We start from the raw sequence: 13,876 nt of genomic DNA on the forward strand, positions 1-13,876 counted from the left end.
GTAAAAAGGCGCAGCGTGAACCTAAACTCAAACCTTCCGAACAGCACTGCATTGGGAGGGCGGTTTGAAAGAGAAGTTGAGAAGGCGGCGAAGGGGCGAATTCGGCTGCACAACGCGCCCGCCACCGAGAGGCGGGGCCGTAGGCTGCCTGCGCTGCGTTTGCTCGCGGCCCACGCCGAGCCCGGAACGCCGCGGCACAGCCCAGGCCTCCGCCCGCCACGTGACCCGCCGTGTCGCGGTCCGGCCCGGCTCGCGTGGGTGGCGGGAGCTGCGGGAGGGCGGGGGCGACGAGGGGGCGGGTCACGTGACAGGGTTTAAATCTCCCGCAGCCAGAGCCGCGGGGGCGCCAGTGCCGCGAGTCGAGCGGGAGCAGAGGAGGCGAGGGAGGAGGGCCAGAGAGGCAGTTGGAAGATGGCGGACGAGGCGGCGCTCGCCCTTCAGCCCGGCAGCTCCCCCTCGGCGGCGGTGGTGGCCGAGAGGGAGGCCGCGTCGCCGCCCGCCGGAGAGCCATTCCGCAAGAGGCCGCGAAGAGACGGTCTCGGTCTCGGAAGGAGCCCGGGCGAGCCCGGCTGGGCAGCTTCCGAGCGTGAGGCGCCGGAGGCGGCCGGGGTTTGCCCGGCGGCGCCGCTGTGGCGGGAGGCAGTGGCGGCGGGCGAGGAGCCGGAGGCCCAGGCGGCGGCCGCGGCGACCGAAGAAGAAGACAATGGGCTGGGCCTGCAGGGCCTATCCAGGGAGCCGCCACCGGTCGACGACTTCGACGACGACGACGACGACGAGGAAGAGGCAGCGACTGCGGCAGCGGCGATTGGGTACCGAGGTGCGCAGGGCGCGGGCGGCCGGGACTGCGCATCTCCTCCTCCCTCCTCCGGGGCCCCTCCTGGTGTACGGTTGGGGGGGGGTCTCTGGGGCCGGGCCGGGTAGGGGGCGACGCTGCGGCCGTGTCTTGCTCCTCCTCCGCTGCGTGCCTCCCGGGTAGCAGATCCGGCTGCGGGAAGGACCCCGCGGGCCCGCTCGCTCTCTCCGCCTTCTCCCTCCTGCTCTCCTGCGGCCCGCCGGCGACCCAGCGCTTGGCGCAGTACTGGGACGGAAAGCGTCGGCAGTTGGCTTTAAAATAAGTTCGCTTTTCTTATCCCCTACCTTTTTAGCAAAATGCTTGTGCTAAAGATTTGTTGCTTTTCACCCACCTTCCCCAGCACGCCTAAGTCTGCAACTTTTGCCTGTCCCATTGATTGACCTTTGCGATTGCCTTTGCAACTTGACACCTGTTCAGTTTAAAACCCCCCCCCCCCTTTTTTTTTAGGTCTATAGTTTCTAAACTTGAAATAGACAATTTTAAAGAGCAAAGCCTTTCAAAAGATATTGCTCTGCAGTGAAGCAATTAATAGTGGGCTTAGAGAGTAATAGTACTTTTAGAGTATACTTAATGAATACTGTTCTTTCTCTAATGATCTTCCTATTTTTTAGGGTGATTGTAATCTTGAAACACAAAGTGGGATTTCTGGCGTCCTGACTCAGATGTGTTTTATATTTGTGTTTGAGTGTATTTAATGTGGGGAGTGTGTGCGTGTATGTATGCGTATGATCTGGAGAGTTTCAGTCTTAGATGAGAGTCAGTATCACTATCTTTGCTCTTAATAAGTCCAGTGGACCATTTGCTCATAGGCAGTTAATGTGCATTAGGTACTACATTAAATAAACACCCGTGATATCAAGTCACAGTTTAGTTGAGAAAACAATGCACAGTTGTTTTTTATCATATTTGAACTTTTGTACATTTCTACTTAATCGTCTTTACCGAAATTTGTTTTATTTTGATTTTCTTAAAGTAAGCTCAATTATGGACAAACTTTTAGATTCTGTGTAGCGTTCCTAAAGATGAGGATACTTTTGTGAAAGGTCCAGGCTAACCTTATAGGCATTCTTCACACATGCCATCTAGTCGATTCTGACCCACAGCGATGCTGTATAGGGGTTCCAGGAAGCAACCGGTGAGCTTGAGCCGCTGACCTTGTAGTTCAGAGGGACTTTGCAGTCCAGCACATGAACCCACAGCGCTACACCAGGACTCGCACACAATAAGTTTAATTACCTAAATGCTCCATTAAATGAGAATTATTATATTTTAGCCATTACAGGTCTTAATACATTTTAGATGATGCAGGTTGTTTCAGTACTTTTGGCTTCTATTGCAGATAACCTTCTCTTCAGTGATGAAATTATCACCAATGGCTTTCATTCCTGTGAAAGTGATGAGGATGATAGAGCCTCACATGCAAGTTCTAGTGACTGGACTCCAAGACCAAGGATAGGTATGATTTCAAAGCTCACAGCTTTAGAGACAATACTTTTTATTTTGATGTGTTTTCTTTTTATGTGAATTTTGCATTTGTTTCTCTATTCTCATAAACTGATGATGAGGTTCTTGGGAGCTTAGCCTGACTTACTGTCAGTTTTGGGACAGTTACATGGTTCTTGGATGGTACAAATGGTTTGCGCTTAGCTACTAACAGAAAAGTTGACAGTATGAATTCATCTAGTGTTTCCAAGGAAGAAAGACATAGCAGTGTGTTTCCCTGAAGGGTACAGCCAAGAAAACCCTCTGTGGCTCAGTTCATTCTGTAACACATGGGGTTGCCATGTGTTGGTATCAAACTAAGGACAGTTTGAGGAAAGTGTAGTGCTTTTGTTTTGTTTTTGTTTTTAAATGGGGCCTGTGGAAGGCTGGCATTGTTGCTGTTTCTCTTACAGCCAGGTGCTTCTCACTCTTTAGGTGCTTTGCACTTCCACCCTCTTCCTTGAATGTGCTTCCTCCAATTTTATAGAGTGTCTTGCACCCTCTTTTTTTTTTTTTTAGTTTTTACTCAGAAGGCATCTTTTTAGTGAGGCAGACTGTGGCCACATTAAACTATTTGTCGTCTTTGGCTTTTTTTTTTAAAACTGATTTGACTGAATGTTTTCCGTTTTCAACAATTAGTAAATTATTTGTTTAGTGACATTTAAATGTAGTCCTCCTCAGTGTAACAGCACTCTTTCTATTTCCTCCTTAAGTTCTTTTCCTGTCCCTTTTGCCTTTGGACTTTGTTTTTTGGCAAATGATACTTTTTTTAATCTGGTCTGGTTGATTGTTTTCATAGTTATTTTCCTCATGGGTATTGTTATACACTATGTGGTTGTTGTTAAGTGCCGTTGAGTCAGTTCTGACTCAAAGCGACACTGTACAGGGTTTCCAAAGAACAGCTGGTGAGCTTGAACTTCCAACCTGGCAGTACAAACCAACTTTGTAGTCCAGCACATTAACCCACAGTGCTACACTAGGACTCCCTCTTAGTAACTGACACATTCGAACTGCTGACCTTACGGGATGCTACCAGGGTTCCTATATAGGGGAGTTTTAGTAGGTTACAGTCAGGATCAGAAATGTTCGGGGCACACTTATTCATGTCAGGACACCCTCTCCTCCACTGTTCTCCCCAAACAGACCTTTCTCTGGCCCTTGGCCCTGCTCTAGGTATGTTACCAAGCTCTTTAAGGGCTGCTGATAATTGCCCACAGGGCACACTATTTCACCTAAGTCCTAACCTGAATCTGGTTCCCCTATTTAAATACCTAGAGACACCCCTCTCTGTAAGAAAGCCTACTGCCCAGAGTCACTCAGCTTTACTTCATGGATTGGGAACCTGTTCTCTGGCTTTGTTTCTTTTTTTTTTAAGTTTTTATTGTGACGAGTGATAGTTTACATGGGAGAACATTGGTTTTACACTCATCCTATCATATTTCATTTCATTGCTATGATTACAATCCCCTCCATGCATCATCATTCAACAGTTTTTTTTTTTTTTTTTGATGTACACAAAAAAACTTCAAGAATATATAATCATTTAAACAATCAAAGGTCACACTCTGCAAGCCTGCCTCCTGGCTGCCAGCACACAGCCTTTTTCTTTCCATGGCTCTAAAGTCCTCAGCTGCTCTCTCTCTCCATGCCATCTCTCTGGTGTCGCTGCTTCTCTGGATAGGGTCCCACATTCTGCTCATGATCTTCTCCCTTGATGGTCCCAGGGTCATCTGTTCCTGGAATGTAAGATTAACTACTCCCCCCTTTATGTTACAAAACTTCTGGCTTTACAGGTATGACGATTGCAATTAGTCATGATAACAATTACTCAGTATTGAATCATGAGAATCTTATTCCAATCTCCTTTCACCAGACCCATCTAGACAAGATGAAAACTATTCAGTGGGGATTCTACCTTCCCCCACACACTGTGAAACTGAAATCTCTCTTGAAAATTTGTAAGCTAGTCACTTTGTACTTTTATAGCCCCTCCCTCCATTTTAGATAACCAATGTCTTAAGTTGCCTGTCTCTATCAACCCTGTGTACAGAGGGGATAGGATTGATACTTGGACTCTTTCCCTCTCAGTTGGTATTTTGAGCTACTAAATCCATAGGTATAGGTGAAGTACATCAAATTGTAGCAATTTATACTTGTTTCCGTTATCAAATTTTGTTATCTTCTTCTAGTCGAGTTGTGATCATCAAGCCATTTGTTGTTGTTGTGAAGTGCCATCGAGTCGGTTCCGACCCATAGCGACCCTGTACAGGGTTTCCGAGGGTGTAAATCTTTACGGGAGTAGAAAGCCTCATCTTTCTCCCGCGGAGCGGCTGGTAGTTTCGAACTGCTGGCCTTAAGGTTCGCAGCCCGATTCGTAACCACTACGCTACTAGGTCAAATGGGTACTATCTGCTAGGTTGGGTGTTCTTGTGCATCTCCCCTCACTTTATTTATATCAGCTGATGCTTCACTCTCACCTCTAGCCCTCTGTGGCTCTGTCCTTGTCCATGGGCTCAGGAGTCTCCAGGTCTCACCATACTTCGGAACAACCAGCCCTTCCTTTTCTCTCTCTCATCTCCAGGTTGACGGGGTCTATGGAACGTGATCGAACTTAGCCCGTATTTTCATTGCTGCCTTTCCTCCACTTCTCACCAGTAGACCAGCAGGTTGTCAGCAGGCTTACATGCCTGTGACTCTTGTTTCTTGTTCCTGGGTCAAGGTGGTTCAGTGCCTAGGGATCTCCTCTCCCGGTTCTTAAACCCATGCTAGAGTACACAAGTTTTTATGTTTACAATCTGTGTTAATAATCACAACTGAATTGTATCATCCTATCAGCATCTTCTCCCACCTTGTCTTATCCAGACCTGTGAGAAAAAAGTTGTTTTGTGGGAGATACAATGACTGAGGGTAGAAGAGCTATGCACAAGCTTAGAAGAGTACCTAGCACATAATATATACTCTATTAATACTTATTTTTGAATGAAGTGGAAAAGTATTGTGAAGTACGGAGTGCTTATTTTATAATAAAGGTATAATGTAATGGGAAAAAATTAAAAGATGGTAATGTGTAGATTTATTTGTTTTACTCTTATGTTCTCAGTGATAAATAGTATAGTATAGTCTTTCCGAACTTGAAGGCAAATTACAATAATGGGATCTTTTCTATATTGATTTGTGGCACCCTTTTGTAAATACTTTTGCTTTTAATAATGGTGTATGTTTCTAAATTTTAACCAAAAAAAAATTTAATTCTGGACTCTTAAGTACGTACGTATTTGTTATTTATGGTAAAGGGGCCAGTGTAATTCTTGGTTAAGTCTCTCTGTAATCACTTGAGAAGTAGAATTCTTTTACTTCTCACCTTATTGGGATTAGGATAGCTCTGAAGATGTATTCAGAATGAAATACCTTTAAATTGCAATTTTTTAATTTGCAAAAAATTCATACAGATGACTTGTTATTTCAGAAAATAAATGAGATTTTGATTATTTGCGAGTAGATTTGATCAGAGTTGTTTTACTCTTAATACAGGTCCGTACACTTTTGTTCAACAACACCTTATGATTGGAACAGATCCTCGAACAATTCTAAAAGATTTACTACCAGAAACAATTCCTCCACCTGAATTGGATGATATGACACTGTGGCAGATTGTTATTAATATCCTTTCAGAACCACCAAAAAGGAAAAAAAGAAAAGATGTTAATACAATTGAAGATGCTGTGAAATTGCTGCAAGAATGCAAAAAAATAATAGTTCTAACTGGAGCTGGGGTATGTAAGATGTACTTAACCACTAATAAAGGATAGAGGGAGGGGTAGGGTTTTCTTAAGACTTTTCCAATTAAGAAACATTTATATGGTTTTAGAGGACTGCATCCTTCCGTGATAATTAGTATATGTGCTTGGAAACTAATGAAAAGTGAGTTAAAACTAGTTAGTAAAAGGGAGGTGGTGATTGTATATGTTCTTTCTTAAGCTTTTTGTAATTAGAAATGTTCTAGAATCTATCCTTACATGATTATGAGTGTATTTGTTGGGAAGTGGATAAAAAGTGAATGCAGAAGCAGTTGCTAAATTGGCTCAGTCTTTTTTTTAAATGTCTTCAACAAACTTAAAAAATATTTACTTCTCTTTGTTTATAGCAAGCCCAGTAGGTAAGTGGAATTAAGGCAAGACTTTTACTTGCATTATACCACAGCTCCTAAAAGAAGTGCAGGGGTTTATAATTTGCTTATGTTACGGTATGTCAAGCTCTTGTGAAGAAAGTGGATATTTGCTAGATCTTCTTGTAGAAGCCAGAAACTTAACTGGTATTCACACGCATGGGACTGAGTTTTAGTAATACAAAGCATGTTACGTGTTGTATTATGACAGTGACCAGAGCAATGTTGGTGTAAATTCAGTCCTGTTTTCTGCCATTTTGTGGGTGGACTGAGTTATTTCTTCCTGTATAGTCAGATGATCGTCAAGCATGGTGATGTCTTACTCTCAGGTATGATTTAGACAAGCTTGCTTTTTATTTTGAGGTCAAAGTGGAATCAACTCTAGCAAAATTGTGAAATAACTTCTTAAATCCATACTGAAAATGTTAAAAGTTTCTTTACATAAAAATTATAATATATAAACCTAGTCTTAAAAAATTAAGCAGTGAAATATTGTACAATACAGCTTTTAAAGAAAATAATAGAAATTCTTGAGTTAGTGAGCCCTGACCCAGATGAGGCATTTTGGAAAAACCAGACAACCTAATAGAAATTCTTGCCTGTTTTCTATTTAAAATAATTGGTTGAAATTAGTTACTTCTTTTAATTAAATTCTAGTTGCTTTAATTTCTTGGTTAAATGCTTAAAGATTTTAAATTCACCTGACTAAACTTACCTCTGTTGAAAACAGAAATAAATGGTGGATATAATTATGCTATTTTATTTGTATGTTTTATTTCTGTTTAAAATTGGTATGGGGTAATGTTTCTATTTCCCCAAAGACGTTTCTAACTCAACTTTTCTTTCCCATGTCTTCACTAAAAGTAATGGTAGTAGAGCCTAGTCATGATTTACTTGTGTGCATTATGCTGTAAATATTACAGGTATCTGTTTCCTGTGGAATACCTGACTTCAGGTCTAGAGACGGTATTTACGCACGCCTTGCAGTAGACTTCCCAGACCTCCCAGATCCTCAAGCAATGTTTGATATTGAATATTTCCAAAAGGATCCAAGACCATTCTTCAAGTTTGCAAAGGTAGTAAGAAATTTTCTAGTGTTTTGTCCTATTCTCATGCAAAGTACTTCTCATGTATCCCACCTACCAAATCCACTGCTATCAAGTAAATTCCAGCTCATAGTGACAGGATAGAATAGAGTATCACTGCTTCCTTCCTAGGGTTTCCGAGACGAAAGCTTTACAGAAGCAGACGGTCTTATCTTTCTTCTAGGAAGTGGTGGGTTTGAACCACTGACCTTGCAATTAACAACCTAGTACTTTACTCACTCTGTTATATGTATTATTATTAAGTGCTGTCAAGTCTGTTCTGATTCATAGAGACCCTATTAGGATTTCTAAGGAGAGGCTGGTGGGTTTGAATTGCTGACCTTGTGGTTCACAGTCCAGTGCTGATCCTACAGTGCCATACCATTAGTCTTGCCACATGTGTTGGCTTTTTTTTTTAAATGTTTTGGCTTCTTAAATAGTATCTTAAATTTACCATTCATTGTCTAGTAAACTGGAGACTGGTACTGTTATTGTTAGGTGCCATCGAGTGGTTACCGACTCATAATGATGCTATGCACAATGGAACAAACCACTTCCTGGTCCTGTGCCAACCTTACAATTATTGCTACATTTGATCTGATGGCTACTACTGCTGTGCTGGTTCAGGTAGTTTGGAGGTCTTTCTCTTTTTCTCTGACTCTCCACTTATCAAACCAGGGGCTGGTCCCTCCTGACAATATGTCCAAAGTGTGAGAGATGAAGTCTGGCCATCTGGCTTCCAAGGAGCACTCTGGGTATACTCTTCCAACACAGATTGGTTTTGTACTATCATGGAGTAATATCAGTGAATTAAAACCCCAGTCATTAAATTAATGTTTGCTTTTCCCCAGAAGGAAATATGATCCATTTTTCTTCATTTTATAATTGAGTTTATTTTCAAAGAGATTATATTTTTTCAAATTTGCACTTCAGTTACAAATTTTATATGATATTACTTGGGCTTTTTAAAAGAGATTGTTGTTGCTAAGCGCTATCGAGTCAATTTCTACTCACAAGTAACCCAAGGAGTGCCTGGTGGGTTTGAACTGCTGACTTTGTGATTAGCAGTCCAGTCCTATAGCACCACACCAGGACTCTTACTAAAAGAGATTATTATTGTTGCTAAGTTGGTTTCAACTCATAGCAACCCTATATAGGATTTCCAGTGAGTGGGTGGTGGATTTATACTGCCATCCTTTTAGTTTGCAGATTAGTATTTATTCCATGGCATCACACCATATGAAAGTAACACTATTTTGATTTTTCATATTTTTGATGAGCTTTAAAAAGATAACTAATGTTTTGATGTGTTTGGTAGTAGCCAGGTTTTAACACATGAAGGTGTGCCTGGAAAATCACGTGATTAGGGATTGAGAAGATCCTCAGGTTATATGCTAGTTAGTGGATTGCAACCTTGGTTTGCTGTAGAGTCTCTCAAGCTGCTTTGTTCACTTCAGAAGCCACTCGTCAGGTATGGCTGTTAAGTACTTGAAATGTGTTGAGATGTGCTATAAGTGAGAAAAATAGTGACATTCTGAAGAACCAGTGTTTGCTCAAGGACTCCTGGTAGCATAGTGGATAATGAGCTGTGCTGCTAACCACACGGTCAGCAGTTAGAATCTACCAGTCACTCTAAAAATCTACCAGTCACGGGAGAAAAATGAAGCTCTTTGTTCCAGTAAAGATTTATAGCCTCAGAAACCCTATACAGGGTCTCTATGAATCAAACCCGACTCAATGGCACATAACTGCCACCAGTATGGGTCAGATGTAACAGCAATTGTGAGGATAGTGCAGGACTGGGTAGTGTTTTCTTCTATTGTGCATAGAAATCACTTTGAATTGGAATCCACTTGACAGCATCTAACATCAACAACTAATATGGAAAAAAGAATGGTGACAGTTGAAACAGCAAGGTAAGAAGGATTGTGAATATAGCTATCTAATGTACTCTTGGTGTAGGGTTAGCACTGGACTGCTAAATTGCAAGGTCAGTGGTTCAGAGCTACCATTCACTCCTTGGAAACCCTGCCAGGGTCACTATGAGTCAGAACTGACTCAATGGCACTTAACCTAAAGTGGAGGATGGGTAGTATATAAATATTGTACCTAATTTTTACTAGATTCTTCAGTAGTCCATGAATAAAATGTACTGGGTAGAAAGTTTATTAAAATGATTTAAGATGTTTATAAGGTGGGAAAACAAACTATTAAGGGAAATTTAGACAGTTGGAAAGCAAGAATTTCTATACACTGTTAGACCCTAAATTATATTTCACTATTGAGAAGAAAATTAGATTTCATTTATGCTGGAGATTCCAAATAATTGGAACGTGTTAGGCGGTACTGGTCCATTAGAGCAGTTTCTCAGCTTCTGCACTGTTGACATTTTGGGCTGGATAATGCTTTGTTGTAGGAACTGCCTGTGCATTACAGCCCTCTGGCTGGTGTGGTGCTGTAGGAAAAGTACTGGACTATTAACCACAGGTAGGCGGTTCAAACCCACCAACTGCTCCTAAGAAACTATACAGGGTCACTATGAGTTGGAAACAACTCGATGGCACTTAATAATACCACCTATTACATAACAGTAGCACCCTCCCAGTTTTGACAATTAAAAATTTCTGCTGCAAAATTGCTGCGTAGTTAAACACCATTTCATTACAGTGTACCTATCTGTGGTGCCACTTAGAATTATTCTAGACAGGAATGGTGAGGGCCAGTTTTTTAAAGTACCTGGTACCATCACCAATTCCTGCAGGCTTCGTTTTCCCTCTGCTCTCTATCAAGTCAGGTGCCATTGAATTTGTTGCGTGCTATTGTTTTAAAATTTCTTACTGTGCATTCAGTGAAGGGTAACAATTTTACATTCAACAAACCGTACACTTCATTACATGGTTTCAATCCCCTCCATGAAACAGCAGTTGACAGCATTTTCCTCTATTGACTTTAATGATAGCATTCCTCCCTGTGTCTCCTGCTACTACCTTCATCTTTCCTCTGCCAACCTCCCTCTCGTTGTACATTGCCTGCCCTGTCACCCATGCTAACATGTGTCTACCCTCTAGCCTGTGACCAATTTTCCATCTCCCCTTACCCTGTAACCATTAAAGATGGTGTCTTTTAGCATGAAACTTTTTTTTTTTTTTAAAGTTCTTAAATTGGTCTCATATAATGTCTGTCCTTTTGTGATAGGCCATTTTCACTCAGCATAATAATGTCTTTCACATTCAGTCACATTGTTAGGTGTTTCACAGATTCATCATCATTCTTCAGTGTTTTGTATTACTCCATTGTGCATATTTATCTTGGTTTATTTAAACATTCTTCTGTTGATGGGCATTTAGGCTCTTTCCATCTTTTTGATACTGTCTCTTATAGACAGTATATTGAAGGATCAATCTGTTTTCTGTCCTGTTTTTTTATGTCTCTTGACTGGTACATTTAATCTGCTTACTTATATTCTGTGTAATTATCAATAGAGAATGAATTGATTATTTTTCTGTATGTTTTGTTTGTTGTGCTGCTGGATTTTCTGTGCTAAGTTCACTTTGTGGTTTTTTTTAAGGTTTTTATTGTGAATTGAGTGAAAGTTTACAGGGCACATCATCAGTTTCATATTCAACAGTTCATATAACTTGTTTCATTACATTGATTATAATCCCCTCCATATACCATCAGTTGAAAGTATTTTTTTGTCTACTTTAGCTTTTTAAAAAACACCAGGCATATATAATAATTTACATATCTAAAGGGCACATTCTGCAAGTCTGCTCCTGGCCACCAGTTCTTAGTCCTTCTGTTCTTATGGATGTTGATGACCTTGTGGATATTCTTTTATCTTTTGTTATGTTAATGTTTACTAAAGCTTCAGTGATTTTCCTCTTTTTTATTTTGATGGGCAGGTATACTATTTTCCTTTGAGGTTACCCTGTAATTTATTAATTGTTTATCTACTTAAAACAGTCTTTTATGTTGAAATTCACTTGACTTCCTTGCCATTTACAAGTTATATAGTTGTACTATTCCCTCTTTTTGCTTTGTAGTTGATTTCATTATACATTAATATCTTTGGTAGCCTATGTTCAGTCTTGTAGGTTTATTTTAAATACTTACTCTTTAGCTGGATTGAGTTCTGGGTGGTGATGTCATGTATGGTAATCTCAGGTGGTTGTCTGCTGCTGTTGTTTCTCAGTCCAAAGAACACCCTTTAGCATTTTTGGTAAAGTTTGATCTTTACAAATTCCTTTTGTTTCCATTTATCAGGAAGTGCCCTAATTTTGCCCTCATATTTGAGGGACAGCTTTGCTGGGTGTATGATTCTTGGTTGGCAGTTTTTTTCTTTCAGAGTTTTGTAGATGTCATCCCATTGCCTTCTTGCCTGCATGGTTTCTACTGAGAAATCAGAGCTTTGTCTTACTGGTTGGTTCTCCTTTAGATAACTTTTCTTTTTCCCGAGCTGCTCTCAGGATTCTTGCCTTGTCTTTGATTTTGGAAAGTTTGATTATGATATGTCTCTGTGATTTTCTTTTGGGTTCTATTCTGTTTGGAATTTGTACAGCTTCTAGTATGCTTATTTTCTCATCTTTCATGATGTTAGGGAAGTTTTCTTCCAACAACTTTTAGACAGTTTTTTTCTGTGCTTGTCTCTTCTTCTCTGGAATTCCAATCATCTGTAAATTGCGCCTTTTTGTTGTGGTGTTCCACAGAACTTCGTAGGCTTCTAATTTTTTCATTTCTTCTTTCTGATTGCTCTTCTAGTATATTGAGATTTATCTTCAAGCTCACTAATTTGGACTTCCATTGCTTTGCATCTACACCTTTGCCCTTGCAATGTATTGTCCGTTTCTGAAATCTTTGTATTAATCGTCTGAGTTTCTTATTGCAGGTTTTGTATTGTTTCAGAGTTTGCATTTGTTTTTGTGTTTTCCTGAATTCATCTAAAGTTTTTATTGTGTTCTTGCTTTTCTTGATCTTTCTATGGATCCTTTGAAAGGTACCTAATTATCATTCCAGTGAATAACCCAAAAACTGGATAATACTGAAGAAAAAGGTAGCATCAGGATTGGAGGAAGACTCATTAACAACCAGCAATATGCAGATGATTTAACCTTACCTGCTAAAATTGACAAGGACTTAAAATACTTGCTGGTGAAGATCAAAGACCACAGCCTATGGTATGGGTTAAACCTCAATGTAAAGAAAACAAAAATTCTCACAACTGGACAAATAAACAACATCCATATAAATGGAGAAAAGATTGAAGTTGACTTGTCAAAGACTTCACTTTGCTCAGATCGACCATCAACATTCATGGACACAACAATCAAGAAATCTGTGACGTATTGCCTTAGGCAAATCTGCTAGCACAAGACCTCTTTGAAGTGTTGAAGAGCAAAGATGTCAGTTTGAGGACTATGGTGTGCCTGACCCAGGCCATAATATTTTCATTAACATCATATGCATGTGAAAGTTAGACGGGGCATAAGGAAGACCACTGAAGAACATTTGAGTTATGGTGTTGGAGGAGAATATTGAAGGTACAATGGACTGCAGAAAGAACAAGCAGATCAGATCTATGTTGGAAGAAGTACAGCCAGAGTGCTCCTTGGAAGCCAGGATGGCCAGACTCTGTCTCTCATACTTTGGACATGTTGTCAGGAGGGCCAGTCCCTGGAGAAGGATATGATGTTTAGTAAAGTGGAAGGTTGGAGAAAAAGAAGACCACCCCCAACGAGATGGATTGGCACAGTGGCGGAAGCAAAGGTCTCAGGTTGGCCCAGGCAGTGTTTTGTTCTGTTGTACTTAGGGTTGCTGTGAGTCGGTATTGACTCAATGACACCTAAAAACAGCAATAAAGTTACCATTCTTTTTCAGTTAATTCCATTACTTTTTTTTTTTCCTCAGAAATGTTTTCTGGATCTGCATCTTGATCATTTGAGCCCTTTTCTCTTGTTTGTGTGAGCTAAAATTGTTGTCTCTGTTGCCTTGTGGAGTTGTTTTATTTATTAAAACAAACAGTGCAGTTGTTGGACCCAGAGGAGAGAAATCTCTGGGGGCTCCTGCAATTCAAGTGGTTGTGGAAGGGATGTGACAGCAAGAGTTCCTGACCCTAGGTGGAGTTCCAGCTGGCCTCATTCTGGAAGTAATTCATGGGGGCCCTTGATGAAGCTCATTTTAGTCTCTGTTAGGACCGCAGGGAAGCTGGGGACAGTGTGACTGGTTCAATGATGGTGGCTTTGTGAGCTTTGTAGGTCTAGAGCTGAGCCCATCTTAATCCAGTCACCACAG

At 40.9% G+C, this 13,876-nt stretch overlaps 1 protein-coding gene across 2 annotated transcripts in view; it reads left to right on the plus strand.

The window, feature by feature from the left end:
* The first annotated feature begins 364 nt into the window (after positions 1-364).
* The window catches only part of SIRT1 (sirtuin 1), a 34,909-nt gene continuing 21,397 nt past the window's right edge, over positions 365-13,876 (plus strand). The window contains exons 1-4 of one of the 2 annotated variants that reach the window (XM_006835818.1): positions 365-817; positions 2,193-2,309; positions 5,867-6,108; positions 7,424-7,576. In XM_006835818.1, coding sequence (XP_006835881.1) covers positions 412-817; positions 2,193-2,309; positions 5,867-6,108; positions 7,424-7,576 — 918 coding nt within the window. In that variant the 5' untranslated portion in view covers positions 365-411. Of the gene's footprint in view, positions 818-2,189; positions 2,310-5,866; positions 6,109-7,423; positions 7,577-13,876 lie in introns of those variants that run through there. The other variant, XM_006835819.1, reaches the window with a different exon arrangement.

This window comes from Chrysochloris asiatica, unplaced genomic scaffold (genome assembly GCF_000296735.1).
Source record: "Chrysochloris asiatica unplaced genomic scaffold, ChrAsi1.0 scaffold00020, whole genome shotgun sequence".
NCBI classification, from domain to species: domain Eukaryota; kingdom Metazoa; phylum Chordata; class Mammalia; order Afrosoricida; family Chrysochloridae; genus Chrysochloris; species Chrysochloris asiatica.